Source organism: Podarcis cretensis, assembly GCF_951804945.1.
Source record: "Podarcis cretensis genome assembly, chromosome: 5".
NCBI lineage: Eukaryota > Metazoa > Chordata > Lepidosauria > Squamata > Lacertidae > Podarcis > Podarcis cretensis.
In genome coordinates this window covers 61775677-61802656 of record NC_137174.1, presented here as the reverse complement: position 1 = coordinate 61802656, position 26980 = coordinate 61775677, and the positions used below count along the sequence as shown (strand labels likewise).

At 43.4% G+C, this 26980-nt stretch overlaps 1 protein-coding gene across 1 annotated transcript; it reads left to right on the top strand.

The window, feature by feature from the left end:
- Positions 1-55: 55 nt before the first annotated feature.
- SAG (S-antigen visual arrestin) lies at positions 56-26963 on the top strand. The gene is made up of 15 exons (XM_079976914.1): positions 56-3080; positions 6066-6190; positions 8405-8465; positions 8575-8619; positions 9306-9499; positions 10513-10569; positions 11856-11923; positions 12242-12377; positions 12886-12970; positions 13703-13775; positions 14091-14228; positions 15183-15260; positions 21094-21117; positions 22968-23032; positions 26445-26963. The coding sequence occupies exons 2-15, from the start codon at positions 6083-6085 to the stop codon at positions 26480-26482; spliced, it is 1170 nt and encodes a 389-aa protein (XP_079833040.1). The 5' UTR covers positions 56-3080; positions 6066-6082; the 3' UTR covers positions 26483-26963.
- The last annotated feature ends 17 nt before the right edge of the window (positions 26964-26980 follow it).

Sequence of the window (26980 nt, the reverse complement as noted above, 5' to 3'; positions counted from 1 at the left end):
TTCCCCATTTAGCAAGAGGATCCCCCCCCCTTCTCGTTTGTGCAATGTTTCGTGCCGCTGCTGAGGTTGGGGGTTCCGTCTTCCTCCTGCTAGAGGAAGAGTGGGAACTTTGGGCCTGAGAGCTTAATCCCACCAGGATGTCAGGCGTGGGGCAGGTGAAGATGCAGTCACCTGGAAAGACCCGTGTACTCAGTGGATTGTCAGGGTTTGCAAAGTGCATTGCACAGAGCTATGCAAGCCCTGACAACAAACCTGTTACAATGTTAGATGGATTTAACAAAATGTCCGCAGTTGCCTCCTTTCCACGGAATCTGTATGTTTGGTGCCTTGACGCCTCATGTAGTAAAAATCTAACATTGCATATCCTGGCTAAGAAAGCATCAACACAGATTGCTGCCTCAAACCGTTGCTCCATCTAGCTATTGTTCACTGACTGGTAGTGGCACTTGGGGGTTTCATGTGGTTGGGTGGGGGCTCTTTCAATTCTAGCTGGGGTTGCCTGGAATTGAACCTTTGACCTTTTGTAAGGAAGGCATGTTCTCCACCACTGAGCTACAGCCCTTTATCATCTGCACTCTGCATAGTTGACCTTGGGGATCTAGCAAATACCCAGGACAGTTCCTAGTGCTGAATCAGTGGGATGAAGGATTACTTAAGGATTATGCATTGTTTCCAAATGAGGAGAATGGTGCAGGCAGAGGTGGGAGTGGTGAGGTGTAATGTAATAAACTAGGCAGGGTTAGTCTTGTGCTACAAAACTGAGGACCTAGTGAAATGGAGGCCCAATGCAACCTTCCATAGGGAGAGTTATGATTATACGTCCTGCCTCCACACACCACCTCACTAAGGAGCTGCGGCTTTCATTTTAGAGAAACATTGATGCAGCCAAACACTGGAAGGGGATACTGAGCATATTTTATTGTTCAGTATTATTGTTTAGCCTTATTATGATTGAATTATAAATTTTATTAAATACCAGCAACAAGCCTTGGAATAAAACTCAGAAGAATTGAGGTCTGCACAAACTTGAATGCTTAGGAATATGTCAAATTGCTCCCTCCCTATGGAAATTTTGTTGTTTGCACTAATTAGAAGGAGCTTCCCTCCCCACATCCCCGGGCTTAATACATTTTTGCCATGAGTTAAGTAATTTTTGCCTTCCATAGAAGTGTCGTGAGCCTTATGATGTGGGGGGTGGGGTTTTTAAAGTGAAAGACTTTTTCGAAATAATCTCAAAATAATCTTTGAACATTAATGCCACTTCCAATTTGTTTGCAATACAAAATACTACTCCAGCCACCGAAAAAATGATTAAACATTGGTGAGTTTAACGTGTACTTCTCAGATGTGCCATCCTCCTTATCAATCACTTTTGGGTTGCTAGCTATTATTCAGCTAATCCCAAATAGAGTGAATTATATTTTTACAGTTTCTGTGCATTCTGTTCCTCAGAATGCTTCACACTGTCTCAAGCAGTCATAAATATTAGAAATTAAACATGTCACTGCAACCTCTTTTAGTGAAAATTTGGACCGTTATTAGTAGATTGCATTTCTAACCAGGTTGTGAGGTTGTACACACCATCCAGAGGGGGCAGTTAACGGGGACCACATGAGATGATGTGGGGTGAGGAAGAAATGCTGTCTGTGCTGAGCACACCCAGATCTTTTTTTGTAGTTCAGCTTAACGTGCACATCAGCCTCCAATATGCACGTGCAGAAGATGTATTTCAGAATGTGCTCTCTGTTTCTCCCTGCCTCCCTCCCTGGCCCATAGCTAATGACAGTGCCGCACATGTGCAGCAGTTCTTTGCTTCCAAATCCACTGTTGCGTGGGCAAACTGATAGCTATATCAAGGAGGCTGCAGGTGATTCAAAATGCTCTATCAGTTATTCGCAGAGAAACGTGCCACATTCATTTCCAATATATACTAAAAACAGTTCCTGGGTTCTGTCACGTTCTGCTGTAACAGCCTATCAAAACACAAGAAATGGAATGTATTGTAGGCTTAGCACATGGAGCCTGACTTTGCTCTCCATAGCACCCATTGAGTTGTAAAGGAGAAATGTTCTTACTGTTCTAGTCATATTAGAACAGGGAGAACACAGCCATGAGGTACATAATAGTTCTTGCCCTGATGTCCCCACAAACACACTGCTTTACTTTCTCTCATATTTCACACTTGCCCAGATGTTATGATGCAGTTCTCCAATCAAACACTGTCCACAAAAATACATGCATTATAGGCAAGTGTGCATAAAAATGAAAATAAGTGTGAAAATAACATACAAAGGTATATTGCACTGGGGGAATTGCTTGCATAAATTTGTACATAAATGTACATAAACATAAAAATATGTTTATTAGGAGAAATTCACAAAAAATGCAAAGAATTTTCATGAATACACATTTTTTCCCCATAGCAAACTGCTGCAGAAATTTGGATAAATGAATTTAAGACTGGAAAAACGAGAAACACAAACAAAATGGGAATTTTTGGTTTGGGGAGATGGTAGTGAGGCATATACAGTTCTATAAGGTGCTTGCATTTTATAAAGGCATGCTATAACTATTACAGAATCGGTAATGCACAAACAAGTGCTTATCTTTAGCTCATTAGCAGGCTGGGATGATTTTCAGCCCTAGTAAGGAAGAGATAAAGAGGTTTAAAATAAAGCTGCTTTCAATAACCTGCTTGCTAGATCTTCTGTGTGTTGTCTGTGTGCATTGTGAAATCGGGAAGCTTGACATTGTAGAATTGAGGTCCCTTAGATAATGCTCAGCACCGCTGATCTAACCAGTTTCCAATCTGATAATCCAGGTATAACATTCTGGCTCTGGATTCGCTATTGGAAACTTGGCTCCCTAAGCACTAAAATCCCATTTCCAGATCCGCTACAAATTGCCACGCTGGCCTCTAAAGGGCCTAATGCTTCACCTTCTTAGAGAACAGAAGACCAAGCAAGCTCTATCGGCCTGGATTATGTTGTTTTGTATGTTGGGTTAGGTTGGGTCTTCATTTTACTGCTCCTGGAAGTTTCTCTTTCCTTCAACCACTGGGGTATTTGGAATTCCACCAGGTATGATATTTTTTTGTTGTTGCAAATTTGCTGCCTAAGGCAGCATTCCTAAGAATGCCTCCATTGAATTTGGTGGGCTATTTCTAAGTAAGCAATGTAAATGTCCTACTCTTGATTTCTCTGGTGCGAGTAATGCTCATCTCCAGTGAACCCATTGAGACTTGGGGTGCTTCCAGGCTGTCGCCATTTTCCATTTGCATTCAACCACATTCCGACAAATTCAGGTTTGTGCTGTTATAGTTGCTTGGAAGGCCTTGTGGAACAGTCCTGTTTCCCCAGAAGGTTGGACTTATTTGCTAAAAGGAAAGTGATGGGAAAATGCATGTGAAGTGTGGGATAACGCTTGCTTTGACACAATGTCTTCTAACCTCCCTGCAAACAAATGTGGATGAATGCTCTAAATAGGTAATCTGGGAAGTACCTTTACTTCAGAAGAAGCATGCATGGGATGCTTCTGTAAGAAATCTTGTGATGAAGTTGATTTGTAAGATAATGTGAAAATAGAATCTGTCAGGGGCAAAGGACTCCCCACAAAGATACCCCTGTCTGGCTCACCTGGACAGATGGAAAGAAGGTGAGAAGCTCATTTCATTTCTTGAGGATCATGCCCTTGATAACCAACAAGATTGCTTCCATCTTGGGATGGAGAGAGAGGGAAAATGACAACATGTATACAGGTACTAATGGTTCTCCCCGCCCCGCCCCCTTACTGAATGTACGGCATTGACACAAGGGGTGGGAATTAACGTATTCTATAAATCGTACTTCACTTTTTCAAAAAGAGTATCTTTTATAATATTATCTAAGCTTTTAAATCCAATAAAGAATATATACGGGGCAGGTATGAGATAAGCATGTACCGTATTTTTCGCTCCATAAGACGCACTTTTTTCTTCCTAAAAAGTGAGGGGAAATGTCTGTGCATCTTATGGAGTGAACGTGTGGTCCCTGGAGCCGAATTGCCCAGGGGCAAAAAGCAGATCATGCTTTTTTTTTTTTTAAAGAGGGAAGTGGGTGTGGAAACAAAGCCACTAATCAGCAAGCAATTGGGGAGGGAGATAAGGGATGCTAGCAATAAAGGAGGCTGCCTGGGAGGGGGGAGGCAAAGACAGCAAACATGCAAAGAGCGGAAACAGGAAGACTAAATCAATGAGGAGAGAAATTAGAAGAAAAGGAGGAGCAAAAAACTGCTCCAGCTAAGGAAAAGACACTAAGGCAAACAAGAGGGAAGGGAGTGTTGAAAGGAAGCAGCTGATCGGTGGGATCGGGAGAGAGATAAGGGATGCTAGCGGAGGCTGCCAGGGAGAGGGGAGGTAAAAGCCCATGGATCCTCAGGATTTTTCTATTGGGTCACCCCAAAATCACCATCAGATCACATAGCATGTCCATGACTACAGCCTGCACCCAAGAAATCATACATCCACTGTTTCGTTTAGAATATTTTTTCTTGTTTTCCTCCTCTAAAAACTATGTGCGTCTTATGGTCAGGTGCGTCTTATGGAGCGAAAAATACGGTAAATGCATTTTAAAAGTGAACACAATTTCTTATTGCTATGACAGTAACACTGTTTGGTTAATCAGTTGTATGCTAATAAAGATTATGCAATCATATCAGAATTGTAATTAATAGAATTGTAACTGAAAGATAATGTGTTCAGAATTGCTTAATTAGTTTTTCTACATCATAATTGGACCTTAATTGGAGCATAATTGTTGAGCCAGCCTGATGACATCTCTCAAGAAATAGCTCTCATTAAGGAGGAATAGCTGTTAGACAAACCATTGCTAGCCAATAGCGAAAACAGCAGCTCCTGGCTCCAGTATTCCATCCTGACCACTGCAGTTAGTTCCCTTGGTGCCAAGCGGCGGCACAAGGGTCATAGGCAATCTCCAGCCCTTCTGCAAACTGGGCTATCACTGTAGTGTAGACTATAAACAGACAGTGCTCATATGGTATTGGAGCAGAACATAAGTGCTGCAAGATAACTGAATTTTTAACGTTGCTTCCACATTACCTGCTTATTGAGTAGTTATTAAGATTTCTTGTCGCAGAGGTTCTACAACTCTCCATTATTCAATTGCCATTCCACACATTCAAGTGCATTTCTACCAGCCCCTGCAGACTTTGGGGTGGGGGGAGCTGTGGGCGTATTCTGCAACATGTCATTGATGCAATAATAGCGCATTAGTAATGGATTTGTACAGGACTGTCCACACATCATTCTCCTTTGAAAGTTGCTTTTCAATGTTTCTCCAGTTTTTCTGCAAAACATTTGCAAATGCAGCCAGTATTGAAAGTGGGATTGTGTATAACCACCCAAATACCCTCATGAGCACAATTCATCAGGAATACACCACAGAAAGGACATTTGGTTGGCCACCTGTCACGTGCCTTACTGGAAAATATATATATTTTTTAATGGGTTTAATGGCACAAACCTACATTTGCCGGCTTTATTGAATCCATCCTGCAAAATAGTGATAGTCTGGAAGCAACCAAGGTCTGGCAGCAGCCAATATTAACATTTCAACAGCTCCACTCAAATCTCAAGCTTGAACCTTTAATACAGGGCTATATGAGTGCCTTTACACACACACACACACACACACACACACACACACACACGAAGGTTGAGGTTGGTGGAGCCCAGCATCATGATGGGTTTACAAATTGCCTCCTTCCGATGATCTGCTTACTCATCCAAGGAGCAGAGAGGGAATTGTGTGCATGCAAGTATGTGTACAAGAATGAGGTGGGGTGGCATGACATGCCACAAGTAAATGTGACCCTCAGGCCAAGAAAGGCCAGCCACATCTGCTCTACATGCTATTTTGACTCCTGGGCCACTGTTGAATGCTCCACACAAGGTTACTAAGATTTTCTGCATGCTCTCAGTATGCTTTCAAACCATCCTCAGCTTGTCTTATAGCTGTGTGTCACTTATCTAATGATCCCTTGATGCAAAAAACATTCCTTCTTACCAGGTCACGTAACCGTATTGATGAGTTGCCCCGACACTCCAAAGATGGTCTCTGTTTCTGAAATTTCTTTGAAGAATGTTATGCCTTTTAAGACTCATGTCTACAAGAAGACCTCTCATGACAAAGCTGTGAGTATTTAGCATGACAAATGGTTTGGACTGGAAGCAGTGTGTTGTTTCAGTGGTAAGCTTCTGATACAGAAGTGCTTCTTTCTAGGAGACAAAAGTACATGTGATGCTGCCTTGCCAAATGCAAGGGCACTTTTGGGATTCAATGACAATATCCAGAGCCGGTTCACCCATTAGGCAGGGTGAAGCAGGCACCTCAGGTGGCAGAAACACAAGACATGGTGCCCCACCAATTTTGTTGCCGCCAGAGAAGCAATCCAGGTAAGGAAGGCTTCAGTGACAGCAGAACATTCTGCTGCACAGCATTGCCATTGGCCTCCCTCCATTGCTAGGGATGGAGGCAGGCCAGTGGCAAAGCTCTCCATAAACCTCTTTCTCCCCAATACAGCAAGAGGGAGGTGTTGCAGACACACTTGTAGAGTTTGACATACCCCCCCCCCTGGTGGTAAAGCTTTGCAGAGCCTCATCACGTCACCCCATCACAGGGTATGTTTTACCAAAGTGACTTTGGCCACCCCTGGCAAACAGCAACACAAATGGAGGGAACCTCGGTGCTCCTATTAAAGAGACAGCACAAACAAAGCAGTCTTTAAGCAAAACAACACAGCAAGAACCAGATGGTATACTTCTGTTATCAGGAGCTCCAGAGTTTGAGAACAGAGAGACTCCGGTTGGCCAATACACAACACCCTCTTGATTAGAGCCTAGACTGAAGCTGAAGGGTCAGACCCATCTGAGAGGTATATATACTCCAGGCCCTTAGTGGCCTCATGCGGCCTGGCCTAATAGCTCAATTCCTCCCACCTGGTAAGTTAGGCCAATATACCTGGTCAGCATAATCAGCCTTCCAGCACACTGCTACCTGCAAGCCCTCAGCCAGCAGCTAAACCTCAAGAGACTCTCCCCCATTCTGCTGCTACTTATCCCTGGAGTCCAAACCACAAATCAAACCAAGCGCCAAGGTACCAATAAGCAGGGAGGAAGAATCGTACAAACTGATACCTATTTCCTCAAGCTACAAAATGTCTTCCGTGTAGGTTTCCCCTACAGATGCTAAGCTTGGAAGCACACCAGAGTTGTAAAAAAATATTAAATAGTAAGCATGGGGGATTTTCATTCAGAATTCAGTGTGCATCAAGGGGAGGTTTGGTGGCAGCAGCAGGAAGAGCCCATTGGCACCAATGGAGGCTTCCTCATCCCCCTTGTCAGACCAAGACAATCTCTGATACCAAGCCAGTACAGACCAAGCCATTCTTTAATTTATTCCAAGAAGAACCTACTGGTCATTCCACAACCAGCAGATTGTCACTAGGTGAGAGCATGGAAGTAGGCCTTCTTGGTGGAAGCACCCATCCTCTGAAATGCTCTCCCTCAAGTAATTTGTGGAGATAGTAATGAACATCTTACAAATCTGTATTTTTAACCATGTTTTCCTGGACACTGATTCTTAATTTTAAATACCGTATTTTTCTGTGTATTGGACGAGGTTCTTTGACTCAAAAATCACGTCAAAAAACTGGGGTCATCCAATACACAGATAGTGGCATGGGGGAGGGGAGGAGAAGCGCCACACCGCCAGCCAGCTCGTTGGGGGGAGCGCAACTTCCCCAATGCTGCGCCCGGCGGGCACTCCCTGGGTCATTTCCTGCGAGCGGTGGCGGCATTGGGAAAGGTTGCGGCGGATGCTTCCTGGGTTGTTTCCCACGTGCGATGGCATCGGGGGAGGTTGCGCTCTCGGGGGAGTGCAAATTTCCCTGATGCTGCTGCGTGCGATGGGCGTTCCCTGCGTCGCTTCCCACACATGGTGGCATCTGGGGAGGTTGCGCTCCCGGGAGCACAACTTCCCCCGGTGCCACTGCGCAAGGGAAACAATCCAGGGGGTGTTTCCTACCCGCAGCTGCGTGGGGGGGGGGAGGCTCAACAACTTTGGGCCATCTCCCCTCATTTTCCTAAAATTGAGCCCGCAAAAATGGGGGGGGGGTCTTATACATGGGGGCGTCCTATAGACGGAAAAATATGGTATTTTGTTTTGTACAATGCATCCGGACACTCTACTTCTATTACATTTCTGAGTCCTGATGCATCAAGAGGTTTGAGTAGTCTTGTCTGCCCTGAAGGTGCACTTTTTGCTTGGCATTGGTTTACAACAGAATCACATCCGTAAGTTGAGCTATGAAGCGGCCTTGTCCAATCATGAGTTTCCTTGCCTTCCAGGTTACGATCTACATAGGCAAGCGAGATTTCATTGACCATGTAGATGAGGTGGAACCTGTGGGTAAGCCCAGCGTGATTTCAAGTTTTTAAAATCTTTTTTACACTTCTTTTTTTAAAGATTGAGTATTCAGTGTCCCAGAGTGGCTCCTTTCTGTGCTTTCTCAATACAGATGGTGTGGTGTTGGTTGATCCTGATATTGTCAAGGATAAAAAAGGTCAGATGACTTAACTGGTGTTTTAGAGATTTAAGTATTAATATCCAGCTTTAAAATTAAAATGTCTCTAGATTTACACAAATAAACTCCACTCAGGAAAAGAAAAGGCCCCTTTGGTTACCAAGCATGTTTTCAGAGGTGTATAAGAGTTATGTCATTGGACCAGATATATACGTAATTCCTCTAGTCCCAAATGTTAGTATAACCACAGTAATTGGTGCCAAATGCATTCACATGTCCATTTTATACAATCTTCTGTTTGCTCCTAGATGCATGCTGACAGAATCTTTATTAAAATCAGGCTTGAAAGAGGCATTGTATTGCAGCCAGTATAACAGATTGCAAATTGTTCCTGGCTGCAGCATGTGTGTGTTGTGCCCACAATACTTTAGCTGGTTTTCAAGTGTGCCCACTGGCCCGAAAAGCTTACTGACCCCAGCACCTTGCACTCCCCAAGAGAGCAGTGGAAAACCACAGCCACCAAATGAACCCAGCTTCTTCTGACTGTCTTTTGCTAGCTGAGACAGACATAAAGTGAGCTTGTTTAACCTTGAGCTTTGTCCCAGGCCCTCAGCTTGCAGGTGTCCACTCTCAGACCTTTAAGCACAGACTTTCCATGTGAGCAGATGATACCCCTAGTTGGTTTAGCACAGTGTTTTTTAACATTCGTTGTGTCTTCTTCCTAGTGTATGTGACACTCACTTGTGCTTTTCGGTATGGGCAAGAAGATATTGATATAATGGGCCTGACTTTCCGGAAGGACCTCTATTTTTGCATGGTACAGGTATACCCATCGCTAGAAAAACAGAGACCGCTCTCCAGCTTGCAGGAATGCCTACTGAATAAACTGGGTAAAAACGCACATCCTTTTGTGTTAACAGTAAGTATTCTGCGGGACTCCTCTCAGTTCTGTGACTTGACAATTTGATAGGAAAGTGGTTAGAAATATTAAATCTTTTGAAATGATTGAATTAGCAAAAATGACGGCAACAATTAGAATGCAAGCTAATCAAAATCTCAAACAGGAATGGAAATGTGTAGAAGAAATACATGACCAAAAGACGCTCCAACAAGAATTTATTGATATGTATAGACTGATTTCACAAAGTTAAGTTAAATTAAGCTAAGCAGATATATAAGATTGAATGTTTAATTATTAAGATACAAAATTACAACCTCAATAATAAAGTCACAAAATAATAACAAGGAAGTCACGCATGGGTGGAGGGAAGACACAGGGTAAGAAATAAGAAATGGATAAATGTTGTTACATAATGAAATGTGAAAATGTGAATTTACGAATATAATGTATATGTATCAATATGTAAAGATTTCATATATGTATTACAACATTAATAATAAATAAATTAAGTGAAAAAGAAAAAAAAGGAAAGTGGTTAGAAAGTGGCTTTACAGCATATTTTCACTTTAGGTGTCTCCATACATTCATCCCCCCCCCCCCATATCAACTCTTTGCTTCATATCTAGCAGCAGAATACATGAGGTGGGCAGAATACAGGAGGTGGTTTGAGTAAGGTTTGACCTTCGGCTGGGTCTCTCATCTTACCTAAGGCAGTGTGCTTTGCAGCACCTTAAGAATGTAAGAAGATCCCTGCAGGATCAGGCCAAAGGCCCATCTAGTCCAGCATCCTCTTCTAGTGTAATGGCCTACCTGGTGCCCACTGGAAGCCTGAAAGCAAGACCTGAGCGCAAAAGCACTTTCCCAACTTTTGATTCCCAGCAAATGGCATTCAGAGGCAGACTGCCTGCTGCTTCGGACAGTGGAGAATGTGGCCATGCCTCAAGAACTAAACTTCTGTAGCAGCTAAACTAACTGTAGCATGCAGTTGAATGACCTGTGTCCAGTGTCTTTTGTCTTCCTCACCCTTACAGATTCCAGACTATCTACCTTGCTCAGTATGCTTGCAGCATCCCAAGGATGTCGAGAAGGTGAGAACTGTGGAAACAGGATTGTATATATATATATATACTAAGAAAGTAAAATCCAAGAATTAGCATCTGCTCCCATGTTTTCTCACTGCTGATGAGGTGACATGATGCTCCCTAGTGGAAGTTTGTTTCAGGGGAACTGTTTTCCAAGTGGATGTTGGACACAGCTGGTCCCACAGAAATAGACACAAATAACAAGGAAGACAATAACTTTTGCAACACTCTCTTAACAAAAAATATCAGGCAATACTGGAAAGGAACATGTCGTGTGAAAGTTTGTGTATGGTATTAGATAATATTATGGGTCACCCTAGGAAAGCATAGCTAAGCAAGGGCCTTTTCTCTGTGTTTGGTTTGCTTCTCACCTTCCCAGGCCCAACAAAACAAGCTCATGTGAAGGTACTCTGTGATGTGCTCAGGTGGAGTCCAAGTTTATAAAAACCAAGTGAGCATACCCATTTTAAAATGCATCCTATCTCCTTCCAGTTAAGGCCCAATGGTATGTTTCCTGCTTTAGGCAGAAATGGTGTTGGGATTTCTCAATGAATGTGCACCTGTATTGAAAAGGTCTGTGCATATGACCCATGGCAGATGCATAGGAAGCTTTTCTTCCTGTGCAAATTGAAAGTGTGGGGCCCCTGACATGGACTGGGGCCATACTAGGGTGCAGAGAGTTAAAGCACCCTACCCCTATGCAGGTGGCACTGTGGGTTAAGCCACAGAGCCTAGGACTTGCCAATCAGAAGGTCGGCGGTTCGAATCCCCATGACAGGGTGAGCTCTCGTTGCTCGGTCCCTGCTCCTGCCAACCTAGCAGTTCAAAAGCACGTCAAAGTGCAAGTAGAGAAATAGGGACCACTCCGGCGGGAAGGTAAACGGCGTTTCCGTGTGCTGCTCTGGTTCGCCAGAAGCGGCTTAGTCATGCTAGCCACATGACCCAGAAGCTGTCTGCGGCCAAACGCCAGCTCCCACGGCCTATAAAGCGAGATGAGCGCGCAACCCCAGAGTCGGTCACGATTGGACCTAATGGTCAGGGGTCCCTTTACCTTTACCTTTACCCCTACCACTACCACCACTAGGGCTGCCATATGTCCGGACATTACCGAGATTCCCACAATGGTAATTTGATGGTTTGTTTGTTTAACTGCTCTTAAAAGCACAGCTACATAGCTAATGTAACACATAGTTTGACTCTTAAATTGGCTATTGGATGGGTTCATTTACATGCTGATGCTTAATATACTCAAGCCCAACAGCCATAACCTGTCACTCCGTCTTTTCTTGCAGTGCTGTGGGGTGGATTTTGAGGTCAAAGCGTTCTCGACAGAAAATGTGGAAGAGAAGGTTCTCAAGAGGTGACATTTTGTTGGACAGATGTTGGATGGAAAATGGGGGAAATGGAGCAGCTGAATAAGGAGCTATGTTTAATTAACAGCCTGCTCTGAATATCTGGGCAGGGGGAGAAGAGGAACGGCTACTTACTTTGTGTACCACTCCCTGCACCCTATTGCTGCTTTACCAAGGATGACTTGTAATGGCAGTAAAGACCTTCTGTCACTGCCCTTGGTGCTACCTCTTTCATCCCTATTTCACAGCTTGGCACTGCTGCTTCCACAACTGCTCGCCACCGCCAGCAGTTCAGCACAGAAACAAACCTGTTTTTCTCCCCTTAGGAATTCCGCACGCCTGCTGATCCGCAAAGTCCAGTATGCTCCAGAAGTGCCAGGACCCCAGCCTCATGCAGAGACCAGCTGGCATTTTTTCCTGTCAAAGAAACCATTGCACCTGAAGGCATGCCTCAGCAAAGAGGTGAGCTGGTCTTGCATTTGGAAATTAATGCTCTGGCTTTTAAAAAGTGTGCATTTTACATCTCTGAGTTATTTGATCTCCTATTTAAGAGACCACTGCTCAAGGGCTTTGGAACTATTTGCAACAACAGTTCTTCTTGGGAGAAACTGGGGACAGATCCACAGCATACATTTAAAGGACATCCAGTGCACATTTAAAGCACATGGCTTCCCCTAAAGACTCCTGGGAACTGCAGTTTAAGGGTGCTGATAATTGTAGTTCTTGGGGAGAAACAACATTTCCCTGGACTCTTTGAGGGGGAAAACCATCTGCTTTAAACATTCATGGGATATGCTTTAAATGTATTGTATGGATCAGCCTTTGGATGTCTAGTATATTAAAGCCTTCTGCTGACTCTCAGTAGATATAAACAAGGCCCAAGAGGCTGACCATGCAAATGCATAGAAGATGAAAGATGTATTATGTAGACCAGATGAACCCTCCTGCTAAGTCAGTCCAATTGTTCCAGGTCTTTTACCATGGTGAGGCAATCCCTGTTACGGTGACTGTGATCAACAATTCTGATAAGGTGGTTAAGAAGATCAGTGTGTCAGGTAAAATGCTAATTTTTCCCATAATGCCATGAGATGTTTGTTATCAGGGAATAGCAGGGTAGAAGGATTGAGCATCCGTGATTATTTATGCCCACAATGCTATTGAGGGAGTCACACATAATTCCACTTTCAATATGGTTTGCACCTGCAACATTGGGGGGGGGGGTCATCGTCACACTGCTCCATTTCCAATCAGTGTATATCTCATAACTTCCTCCTGATATCCTGTAACTTTTTATGCCACAGATGTTCTGGTTTCTTTTTGTCCTGCTTTTGTTGCACTACAGCCCCACTGACAGCACTAGGGAAGCATCACTAAACAAACTAAAGCAGAATCAAATCACCGCTAATGTACTATTACAGTATTTTGTCAAGAATATGTGGCAGAACACACCTGCAACAAATCAGCAATCTAGAGGGGTCCATAATATAATAACAGGCAGTGATGGTGGGGTTGGGATAACCCAGCACTTTCAGTGTGAAAGGATCTCCGCTTAGTTTTGCAAGAACTGCTATTGCTATTGCCTTGGAAGCATGTTTCCCTGCACTCTGCCAGCAAAATTACTACCAGTCCATAATTTTGTATATCATGCCACAAACAAGAGAGTAGAGGTGAACAGAGGCATAAAGAGAAGTGACAACTTCCTTCAGAATGCTCAGAAGAATTATGAGAAATAGGCTAGACCCTCTTGGTTTTCCAGTTGTTAATTTCCCATCTCGTTCCCTCCTCAGTGGAACAAGTTGCCAATGTGGTCCTGTACTCCAGTGATTTCTACACCAAGACAGTAGCTCTGGAAGAGGCAGAGTGAGTACATCCTAAGCTGTTCTGCCAGTTTCCCCTTCTGTTACATTCCCTTTAGCTGCCTACCTCACTAGAACATAGAAATTCACACCTATACATTGTGTTGCTTCCTGATTTCTCTCTGACAGAGGTCTAACTTTGCATCTTTCTGCTCTGATATATATTTTCCCCCCCCCTCCCTTCTTCAACTGTGGTCTCATGTTTTGTGCCCCCTCATCTGGATCCTACTGAAGTTGGAAGGTTGAATTTTGGCCAGCTATTTTTCTGTTCCAGAATTAAACTTGTATTCTATTTAATCCCCTGCAATGTGTATTCCAGGGAAAAGATACAGCCCAACTGCATCATCTCAAAGACTATAACAGTTCTGCCTTTGCTGTCAAACAATCGAGTAAAACTAGGCATAGCCCTGGATGGGAAGCTAAAAGATGAAGACACCAACTTGGCTTCTAGTACAATGTGAGTTGAATATGTATAGACATATACCGGTAACCCATTTGCAGCAGAAAACTGTAGGTTTCCCCCCTCAGTCTGGATTCATTCATGCTCATCCTCAAGATGCTGCTTTCCATCTAGATTAATTCTAGATCCTGAGTATGCTACCTTGATATGCATTTGAAAATCTTCCCCTTCCTTAAGTTACCCACACCTTTTCCTCCCTAAACGTGCCACAAATGAAGGAAGAAGGACTTGATGATTATGATCTTGGCATATCACTTGGAGAGCCAGTGTGGTGTAGTGGTTAAGAGTGGTAGACTCGTAATCTGGGGAACCGGGTTCGTGTCTCCGCTCCTCCACATGCAGCTGCTGGGTGACTTTGGGCTAGTCACACTTCTTTGAAGTCTCTCAGCCCCACTCACCTCACAGAGTGTTTGTTGTGGGGGAGGAAGGGAAAGGAGAATGTTAGCCGCTTTGAGACTCCTTCGGATAGTGATAAAGCGGGATATCAAATCCAACCTCTTCTTCATATGACCGCAACATCATTGGGTACCGTCATTGGTACCGACTACATCCATTTTCAAATGGACACACAGCAGGGTAATGCAAAATAAATGTTTATTTTCAAAATGAAGCCAGTTTCCTCAGAAGTACTTTTCATGGTCAAAAAATTAGATCTAAATTGTTTGTGGACTACATAAAAAAAAAAAATTACTCAATCCCCACTGATTCTGGAATAAAATGTTGCATGTATACAGCCTGTGGAATATGGAAATAGGATATCTTCTATTGCTGTGTTAAGCAAGAAATGTAAGTGCAGAAGCTTCCTGTATGCTTAGTTGAATTCACCCTAGGATTCATCTTGCCTTGGAACCTTCTCAATTAGTGTAACAGCCCTGGGAGGATCCTCCTTCCTGTTGGACAGTAAGTTGCTTCAATTGCATGTCATAATCCTACTCTTTTTATCCCCAATAGTATTAAAGATGGGCTAGACAAGACAGTTCTGGGGATCCTGGTTGCTTACAAGATAAAGGTGAAGCTCACTGTCTCAGGGTAAGAGAGGTTTTCAGTATCCTGTAGTTAAAAGTTTTTAGATTCAGGTAGGCAGCCATGTTGGTCTGATGCAGTTGAAATATATAAAAAAAATAAAAAAGTGTCCAGTAGCACCTTAGGAACCACCTAAGTTTGTTCTTGGTATAAGTTTTCGTGTGCAGGTATCTGAAGAAGTGTGCATGCACACGAAAGCTTATACCAAGAACAAACTTAGTTGGTCTCTAAGGTGCTACTAAGGGACGCGGGTGGTGCTGTGGGTTAAACCACAGAGCCTAGGGCTTGCCGATCAGAAGATCAGCGGTTCGAATCCCCGCAACGGGGTGAGCTCCCGTTGCTCAGTCCCTGCTCCTCCCAACCTAGCAGTTCGAAAGCACGTCAAAGTGCAAGTAGATAACTAGGTACTGCTCCAGCGGGAAGGTAAACAGCATTTCCGTGCGCTGCTCTGGTTCGCCAGAAGTGGCTTAGTCATGCTGGCCACATGACCCGGAAGCTGTACACTGGCTCCCTAGGCCAATAAAGCGGGATGAGCGCCCACAACCCCAGCATCGGCCACGACTGGACCTAATGGTCAGGGGTCCCTTTACATTTACCTTTAAGGTGCTACTGGACATTTTTTTTTTATTTTTTTATATATTAAAAGTTTTTGTAATAAGTGCTTTTGTTTTGTTAGAGTAAGATGAGTCATGGCAACAAAATGAGGATGCGGCATCCTCATTACTTTAGATTATACAGTGGTACCTTCGTTTACAACCATAATTCGTTCCAGAGGTCTGGTTGTAAACCAAAACAGGTTGTAACCTAAGGAGCTCTTTCGCCAATGGGGCCTCCCCCCAAAAATTGGTTGTAATCCAAAAAAAGGGGCACACACTTCCGGGTTTGACGTAGTTGTAATCCAAAACAGTTGTAATCCAAAGCAGTTGCAAACCAAGGTACCACTGTATAGCCAATTCTAACACATTGGTTCCATGCTTAATAAATTAGCTATCTTGTAAAATGGTGAATATTTGTATGAATGTTCTGTTGAAATTGCAGTGTCCCAAGCACAGCGGAATGATGAGGAGTACGTGCCACATACTCTATATTACTTTATTTACACTTCAAAGCTGGTAGATTACAGAAAAACATCTTGCCTCTGCCGGAGCAGAGGAAGCATCCTCTCTCCTCAAAAGCACGGAGAGAACTGAGAAAAACAGGAAACCAGTGTACGTCACATCCAGTCTCCCTTTCCTGTGGGAAAACCCAACAGCAACTGACTGTGGAATGTAAACACCTGTCTCGTGACAAGCACTTCGCTGCACAGTGAAAGAGAGCAGAAACCAACATCCTCCCCCTTTCTGTGAACATCACTAGGCAGCGTGTTCGTACAATATCAGTACAAACCCAACTTCTGCACATAGGTACAGTGTTGATCCCTTGATACAATCTTGGACAATACATCAGCAGGAATTTCATTACCTGGCATATAGGACACCGTTACGAGTCCCTTCTGAATACGTTCCCTAGCATGTTGCACCTTCAATTGCAAGTGCTTCGTGCTTTGCTTACAACCTTCAGAATTCAGCAAAGCCAAACATGCTTTGTTGTCCTGGTAAACCTGGATTGGACATTTGACAGGAATTTTCATGTCTTTGCACAATTGTAACAACCATTCACAATCTTTGAGTGAATAAGACAGTGCATTCAGTTCAGCTTCACAAGTACTTAAGCTAACTGTTGTTTGCTTCTTGCATGACCAATCAAATAGACCCTGATTGTACATGTAGCAAACTCCAGACGTGCTTTTTCTGTCTGTAGTGTCACTTCCAAAACTTGCATCTGCAAATATCTCAAGACCACCAGACTTCTGATTGTTAAATCTCAGTCTGTAATGCATAGTGCCTTTCAAATAGCGCGCTATGCGTTTCAGAGCTTTCCAATCCTTAACAGTAGGATTGTTGACTTGTCTGCTTAGCAAATTACAGCTAACAGCAATGTCTGGTCTTGAACATCTGGCAATGAAGTTTAGCTTGCCTAGCACACTTCTGTACAGTGTAGTGTCAGAAAATGCTTCTTCAGTGTCATCTACCTGATAACCTGTTGTCATCGGTGTGTCTACAGGGTTAGCATCCATCAGGTTTAGTTTGCTTAACACATCAGCAATTTTCCGTGACTGGTGTACTAGAATGTTACAATCTTGATCTCTCTCTATTTCCAGAGATAGGTAGTTGTTTACCTCACCAAGATCTTTCACGTCAAAGTGTTCTTTCAGTTGAGCTAGGGCGTTATTGTACATTGTGACATCATCCCAAAAGAATAAAAGATCATCAACATAAAACAAACAATACAGTTTCTTTTGCCCCTCCTCTTTGACAAATACACATGGATCAGCTTTCCCTTGCTTAAAACCTAGAGAAAACAATACTTCAGTGAGTTTTGTGTGCCAACACCGTGCACTTTGTTTGAGACCATAAAGGGACTTCTTCAGAGCACAAACAAATCCCTGTTTTACCTGTACGCCATCAGGTGGAAGCATATAAAGAGATTCACTTAGAGATCCGTACAGAAAAGCTGTATTCACATCGTGGTGACTAATGTGTAAATTCTCCTCTGCAGCTAGCTTGAGCATAAGCCTAATGCTCTCATACCTCACTGTGGGTGAGTAGGTCTCGTGATAGTCTTCACCTGGTACCTGTGCAAAACCTCTGGCTACCAATCTGGCTTTGTGTCTGACTATCTTGCCATTTTGATCAGTCTTCGCTTTGAAGACCCATTTGCTTCCAAGCAGTTTCATTCCTGGAACTACTGGAACAAGTTCCCATGTTTTGTTCCTTTCTAAGGAATCAAGCTCAGCCTTCATGGCGTTTAACCATGGCTCAGCTTCCTTTGAATCCAAATCCTGGATTTCTTGGAAACTTGAAGGTTCAAATACCTTCTTGGAGCTTTTAACAGCTGTTACTGCTATCTTGGCAAACTCATCAGCAAATCTCTTTGGAGGTCTGCCTTTTGTGGCTCTCTGTGACCTACGAATTAGTCTTAGGTCTTCAACGCTCTCCTCTTCCTTCTTAGGAGAAAAGTGACCTATTGTGAACAATGGTTCCTCCAATTCTTGATCAGAGCTTTCAGAGGGTCGCATAGAGGCTTTTGCACTCTTGAAATCCTCTGAATCACCCGATTCAGTTTCAGACTCAGAATCAGAACCTTCATCAGTGGGTGTGGGTTGTTGCGGCTGCTTTTGCTGTTGACTATCCTCAGTCTCATCACTGTCATCAGGATAACATTGGAAAATTCCCACATTCTCCCCCCACTTGGCATTGTACTCAACACTTCTTGTGAGCTTAATTGTCTTAGAGTCAGTCATCATTATTCTGTAAGAACCTTTCTGATAACCTAGAAAGATACCATGCAAACCACGCTTGTCTAACTTGGAGTTTTGTGGTGAGTGAACCCACATGTCAGAACTAAAAATTTTCATGTGTTTGATGTATGGCTTTTTGCCAAACATCTTCTCATAGGGGGTACAACCAATCGCTGAAGACAACCTGCGATTATAACTGTAAACAAAACACGAGAGAGATTCAGCCCAATAACTCTCTGGAAGATTTGCATCATGCAGCAAGGTTTTTAACCCTTGAAGCAATGTTTGATTTGCCCTCTCGCAAAGTCCATTCTGCCATGGCGAGCGAGGACTAGACAAATTGTGTTGAATTCCTTTCTCAGACAGAAAAGCTTCAAACTGCTGAGAAGTGAATTCCCCCCGCGATCAGTGAAAAGAATTTTTATCTTCTTACCATGCACATTTTCCAACCAAGCACAGAATTCCTTGAACCTTGGAAAAGCCTCTGATTTCTGCTTGAGATTGTACACATAAATATACCTGGAAAATGCATCAATGAGAACCATGAAGTACCTGTTTCCACCCAAAGAGGGCGCTAGTGGTCCAACCAAATCAGCATGAACAACCTGGTATGGTTCTGTAGCTTGCCTACTAGACACCTTACCTTTCGCAGCCATTTTCACCTTGTTTGCTGCGCATGCCTTGCACTTCATGTGGTACCTGCAGGGTTTAATAGTCATACCTTCAACCAAGGCAGGCATTTTAGATACTGCCTCAAAATTCAAATGACCAAATTTTCGATGAAAATCATGAATACATTCTGCATGCAAACTTTTGTTAGAACCTGCAATGCAACAAGTGTCATCCTGCACAACATCATCATAATATAAAACATACAAACGATCAACATATTCAGCATGCAATACATAATCATTTTTCTTTGTGATGATGCACCTTTTGTTCTTAATGGAAACGTCAATTTTCTGCTCATTCAGCTGTCCAACGCTGAGCAGATTATGTTTGGCATCCGGTACGTAAAGCACATCTTTTATCGATAAGTCCAAATTGTGAAGAACAACAGTTCCGTAGCCTTTACTGGGGATTGTGTGGTCATCCGCCTGGTGAATCGCACCTTCCTGCGGTGTAAAAGACATGAACAGTCGCTTATCGTTGCACATGTGGTGCGTTGCAGCCGAATCAACAACGAAGAAAGATCTAGACGTCTTCTGGACCTTTGCAACTTTTGGAGTGAAGCGTGAGACCATTGCCTTGTGCTGCGTTGTCCTGGACACCGGACCTTTGCCTTTGCTCTGGCCTTTTCCACGCGATGAGCTTCCGCTGCGCTGCTCTGTCTTGGCCCTGGGATATCTGCATTCCCTCTTCATATGGCCTAGACGTCCACACGAGTAGCATTTCACTGCCTTCAAAGCTTTGGCGCCATCTGGTGGTTCCACTGCACTTTGGGATGACGTCTGTGAAGACTCCCCCTTTCCCATGCAGCTATCACCCTGGCGGTCTGCTTCATTCTGAATCATGGCAGTATCACAGGCTACTCTGAGCTGAGCATGTGGCTGATTGGCATCAGATTCCCCACTTGCATCAGCCAGCCTTCTGCAGCTAGCCATCATGACTCTGGCATTAGCCTTCTGCGTCATCTCTGCTGCTTTAAATCAAGCTGCTTTATACAAGCTGCGTCTCTGCTGCCTCAAACCTCATTCCAAAGGCACTTTTAAAAGGTACTTTCGGTTTCCCCCAAGCCTAGGAGCTTGTGCCTTTGAGCCTTTGCCTGTGCCCGGCAAACGGCTCTAAAAGTTCAAAGTCCAGCCATAAAGCCATTAATTAGGAGCTGGCAGGCTGCCCGGAGCATGAGCAACATACCTCTCATCAATCATCCTGACGCGCAGAGATATCGTCCGATCCGTCCCTCTGCATTCTGATCCTTTTGCCGGCATTCTGATTCGAATTCTAAATTCCATTCTCAAGACGACTGCGTTTTCTTCTGGGCCCGATAACCAGGAATGTTGAATTGCAGTGTCCCAAGCACAGCGGAATGATGAGGAGTACGTGCCACATACTCTATATTACTTTATTTACACTTCAAAGCTGGTAGATTACAGAAAAACATCTTGCCTCTGCCGGAGCAGAGAAAGCATCCTCTCTCCTCAAAAGCACGGAGAGAACTGAGAAAAACAGGAAACCAGTGTACGTCACATCCAGTCTCCCTTTCCTGTGGGAAAACCCAACAGCAACTGACTGTGGAATGTAAACACCTGTCTCGTGACAAGCACTTCGCTGCACAGTGAAAGAGAGCAGAAATCAACATGTTCTTCATTAAAAGTAAGTAGATGCTGCCAAGCCAAATGAAGAAGGAATACTTGAATGATGTGGAATGGGATAATGCATTGCAAGCATGGATAATTCTGAGCTACATTCTGTATGAAGAGGATATGAAATATGTCTGACTTTGCTGTGGAATTTTGTAAGCTTTGATTGTTTTTATTTTATTTGATTATATCTTAGCCTGCTGGGAGATTTCATTTCCAGGTAAATCTGTAAGATTTTCTCTGTCCCCCCCCCCATTGCTCTTGCAACATTTGATTATATTGCTAGGCTTATCTGAAAATGGATCTTCTCTTTTTACTCTTATTATACATTATACCTTTTAAAGCACATTCTTAGCTGCTGCCACCCCCGAGAATTCTGGGCACTTTGTTTAAGGGTTGCTAGGAATTGTAACTCTGTGAGAGTTAGACAACAGTGCCCAGAATTCTTTGAGGGAAAGAATGCACTTCAAATGTGCTTTAAAGGTACAGTGTGTTCACAGTCTTAGCTTAATAACTATGAGCTTCCACCACGGACTAGGCCCAATATTCTGTGTATGAGGTATGTTTACTCACAGAGGAGTGAACACTAATACTTCTACAATATACCTTTTCTCTGAATTCCCATCCTTTGTTCACTTCCTTTTATTGAGCGTCCAGATTATTGAGCATCCAGATCATTGACTTCTAGTGTTGTTAGGCAAGTTTCTTTAGTGTGTTCGCCTTTCATGCCCTCCCCAACAGGACACGATTTTCTGGTGGGAGTTTCTTGGGTAATAAACGAAAACTGCAGTGCCAGCCCCTTCAGTGGTTACAGACAGTGTGGAAAAGTGAAAGTGACAGTCAAGGTGGAACATTTCAAATTGCCTACTGTATAAGAAATTGCCAATAAACTAGCAAGAGCAGAGTTATTTTCAATCCTTCATGCTAATAGTGGTTTTCGTAAAATTTAGCTGGATAACAAGTATTCTCGTTTGTTAACCCATTGTCAGCACTTGTGTAGTAACAGAAACCAGGCACTGGTCATTAATTATTGTATTTGTATTCTATCATTATTTACTCACTTAATGCATTTATATCTTACCTTTCTATAGTGAAATTCACACTGCTTTCAAATAAAAATATAAACTACATCAACAATTAATAGCAAAAGAATGCAGCAGGAGGAAAGCAATCATAATAAAAAAGTGTTAGCAACAATCACCTTGGGAACAATTTGATTGAAAGGTGGGGTAGAAATAGACCCAGGGCCTTTCCCATCTGCACCCTGGACTCTTATGCCTTTACAAGAAACACTTTGCTGATTTTCCAAATACTTGTGGGGGATTATAGGTATAGGGTAACATTCAACAAAGCCAGGCATAGGCAAACTCGGCCCTCCATATGTTTTTGGGACTACAACTCCCATCATCCCTGACCACTGGTCCCGTTAGCTAGGGATGATGGGAGTTCTAGTTCCAAAACATCTGGCGTGCCGAGTTTGCCTATGCCTGAACTAAGCTTTATTCAGAGCAGACCCACTGGAATTAATGGACCTAACTTAGTCATGTTCATTAATTTCAGCAGGACTACTCTGAGTTAAATAGCCCCCCATAGATTTAGATCTGGGTAATCCCTGGATAAAGGGACGTGGGTGGCGCTGTGGTCTAAAACACAGAACCTAGGGCTTGCTGATCAGAAAGTGAGCGGTTTGAATCCCTGCAACGGGGTGAGCTCCCATTGCTCAGTCCCTGCTCCTGCCAACCTAGCAGTTCAAAAGCACGTCAAAGTGCAAATAGATAAATAGGTACCACTCTGGCCGGAAGGTAAATGGTGTTTCTGTGCGCTGCTCTGGTTTAGCCAGAAGAGGCTTAGTCATGCTGGCCACATGACCCGGAAGCTGTACGCCGGCTCCCTCAGCCAATAAAGCGAGATGAGTGCCGCAACCCCAGAGTCGTCCGTGACTGTACCTAATGGTCAGGGTCCCTTTACTTTTACCTTTAATGACTAGATAAACCAAATAGTGTGGGGAACTGCTAAGGTTGTTTGGTGCTATGTAGGTATCATCGTACTTTCTTTCCTCTCTCTACACAGTGAGGTGGCCATGGAACTGCCCTTCCGTCTCATGCACCCCAGGAGAGAGGAGGTAAACACAACAGGTCAGTAGGATATCATTGCCCTTGCTTGGGGCATTGTTTATAATATTCTGATGATACCCTTAAGTCTTTTTTGAAAGCTAGAAGATTATTTTTCCATTGAAATGGTAAGCAGCTCTAAGGGAGATTTTAATCACAGGGAGGGGTGTTTTCAGATGGTGTAGAAAGAGGGATGTTATTAGATGGTTCTCCTTTCATATTTCCCAGTAGAAGTTCTTGTGCTCTTGAAGCACAATCCTATGCATGTCTCCTCAAAAGTCCCATTGAGTTCAGTGGGGCTTGCTCTACCCTGAAATCTTTTGTGTATGTGTGCTCTCACAATTATGCTTGCAATAACTTTCTTATTAAGAAAAATCAGGTGCAGGGAACCTTTGATGCTCCAGATGTGGTTGGACTCCAACTCCCATCAGCCACAGCTAACGATCAAAGATATGGGAGGCACAGTTCAGCAGCACTTGGAGAGCCAACAATTCTCTAGCTCTGCTCTAATTGCATCACAGAGCTGGTGGAATTCAAACTTCAATCAATCAATTTGGAATCCAGTCATATGAGCAATCCTAACTTGTTTCATGTTTCCTCTGGAATTACTTTCCTCAGTTAGTACCAAAACTTGGTATGATATTGGATAAGTCAGTTAGGTTTCAGTTTGCATCTGTACAATGCACACAATAACACCTCCTGCTTCAAAGAAACAGAATGGAATGTTCAAAGTTTAATAAAACAATAATTTTGAGGTCTACTACAAATCAACTAGCACAAGGATTAAACTGAACCTTTGTTTTGTAATATTTTGGCTGGCGTGATTAAGGTATTGCCCAAATATGGTTTTTGATTTTTTTGTTGATGGTAAGGAATATTTTGGTGCAATGAGAGCAGCTGGACAAGCTTTGAGACCACTACACACTACACCAGTGTGGTGTAGTGGTTAAGAGCGGTAGTCTCGTAATCTGGGGAACCGGGTTCGTGTCTCCGCTCCTCCACATGCAGCTGCTGGGTGACCTTGGGCCAGTCACACTTCTTTGAAGTCTCTCAGCCCCACTCACCTCACAGACTGTTTGTTGTCGGGCAGGAAGGGAAAGGAGAATGTTAGCCGCTTTGAGACTCCTTTGGGTAGTGATAAAGCGGGATATCAAATCCAAACTCCTCCTCTTCTTCATGATTGCCATAAATTTGTGGTTCAATGAAAATCCATTGAAGAGAATGAAACTTTGCTTATTCTTAGGACTTTCTTTCTTTCTCTCTCCTCCTTTCACCTCAGTGCACATAGAGGCACAGATTGTTATCTCTCCTTTCCAAGCTTTATGCATGGCCCGAGGAGCCTGGGTCACTGACTTATTGTCAGGTCACACACCTGTTGCATAGTTGTACCTGGAGGGCACTGTAACTTACACTTTCCCCTTCAAATGGACTTTACAATATTTGCCAACTACTTTAAGGAATCAAAATCAAGACAACGTATTTAGTTAAGCCTTTCTCCCGCTTTTCTTCTCAATGCGTACCAATGACTACAGGAAAAGAAAAGTAAGTATTGTTTCATTATATTTCTAGCCAACTCTGCCCTGAAATCCTTATTCCTTCATGAGCAATGACTTTGTTCATAAACAAACTTTATTAAAGTTGCAGCATGAGGACAGTGGAAATTGATTCTGTTTCATGGCTGGATTCAGCTCAGAGCTTTCTGCATTTTAAGGCATACAAACACTGAGAAGCTACAGCTGTGTGATATAGCAGAGTGAAGTATTTGCAGCTATTGTCTCACAAGATGTTGATAGATATTATATAGCTGGAATCCTACATATGTGTACCTGTAAATAGGACCTACTCACAAGTAAGCATGTATTAAATTGCAGTCTAATAGCAAAATTATATCACATTGCATAGAACTGGACTGTAAAAAGTCTATACAAACATTATGTTCCTTAGAATGTGCTCCATGAAATCTAATGGGATTTACATATAGGGGAAATATGCATGGAATTGGACTGTTAGTTCAGTGGGATGACCTGCTAAACTTCTGTCTAAGCTCCAGAGAATGGCTTATTGTGAGGAAATGATGCAGCAACCTTACTGAAGCTGAGCCAAGAATGAGAAACCTTTTTACACAGGCAATTGTGGGACATGTTTAAGCTTTGATGTGGGCATTCTTATGTCTGCTGCTGAATGGTTGCATGGTTTAATCATTTTGTTATGCTACATACTACATATAGTGGCAAGTGCTGTTCGATTTGATTCTGCTATTAGTGCTCTGCCCTGGGATCTTATTGGATGAAGGGCAGTCTTAAAAATCTAAATAAATGAATACTGCAAGAGATGCTAAAGTGCATTTTTGTCATAGCTGTCAACTTACAGATTTGAAAATAAGGGACCAGCAGCCTTGAAAATAAGGGACCAGCAGCCAAAATAAGGGATTTTAGTCAACCAGTTAAAAGGAACCAAATAATTTTGGAGAGCAGCGCCAGTTTTTAGCCCTTCGTTTCCAGAGGTTGCTGCTCAAGACACCAGCCGGTGAAACACTGCAATTAAATAACTACAAGCAGCAACCACTTTTCGCGCAAAACGAAGTCCAAGCTACGAAGATGCTGCTGCAGTTCTGTATCTTTTCTCTTGTGCTTCATCTGCAGCTCTCAATTCCATCAGGTGGGGCGGGAGGAAGGGGGAGGGGGGAAATAGTGCCCGAAGTAAACCCACAGATCAGACCATCTATGCTAGTCTACCACTACAAATCTATGGGAGAAGCGCTTGCGGTCCTTCCCTTGTAGCCCTTGGAACACCTGCCCACGCCTCCGCCTCCTCCTCTTCCTCCTCTCTCTGAACTGCTTTCCCTATGGTTGCCCTCACTCTCCTCTCAAGGCTCCTCATCAATTCATAGACCATGCCAGGCTGCCCATCTCATTCGGGTCCTTTGGCCGCAGTACGGCCTAGCGGGAGTGCGAGTGGCGGTGACGGGCAGAGCGGAGGCCCCAGGCAGAGACGCTCAGTTCAGCGGCCGCGAGGAGGAGGATGGCGGAAGGCCGGAGGCTCTCACCAGTCCCGGTGGGGAGGGGCTCCTGGGGGCCGAGGCTGGTGAGAGGAGGCTGGAGGAGGGCAGGCCGGGCAGCCAAGCAACACAGTTGGAGCCTCCCTCCTCCCTGGCCAGCAGGGAGGGAGGGAAAGGAGCTGCTTTGAAACCCGGGAAATTTAAGGGACATCCATCAATAAGGGACAGCAGCGGGACATGGCGCTGGGATAAGGGACTGTCCCTCCAAATAAGGGACGCTTGACAGCTATGATTTTTGTGTTGTGTGAAAATTATGTAAAGTGTAAACTGACTGTGTGCTAGTCTAAACGTTCCAAAGAAAAATAGAGCTTCACAATGCAGAGGTATCCAAATATTAAGAAGAATGCAATTTTGAAAGCAGACTTTATCTTTTCTTAGTGACCTCATGTTTGAGGAGTTCTCTCGCCAGCAGCTGAAAGATGAGGATGAGAAGGCGGAATCACTAAATGATGAATGACAGAAAAAGGAGGCTGAGCCAGCTGTGGAAGCCACACAATTTGTGTCTAATGGCAAACACAGAGGGAAATCATTCTATTAAACAGCAGGAGAGTTTTCTTTTTTTATGTCAGTTAACACTGGTCTTCCCTCCTTTTTTTAGAATAAAGAAACTGAATACTTGAGATGATTGTGGTGGTGGCTTTTATTTAAATCAGTTGCCTCACTATAAACATCTAGTTGCAGCATGAAGAGTGAATCCAGTATTATTTGTTTAGAAAATAAAAAACTGCTTAGCATAACTAACCCATGTCCCTGAATTAAATGGAAGGCTGGGGGTGCTACTTTGTTTGCTTGAACTTTAAAAAAGGAACGAACTGAAACCATTCACCCTACAAGAAAGAACTTGAAAGTGCTTCATCTATTACATTTTGTATGTGTTCATATAAAAATATTAAATATGTTGGAGGCTATAAGCA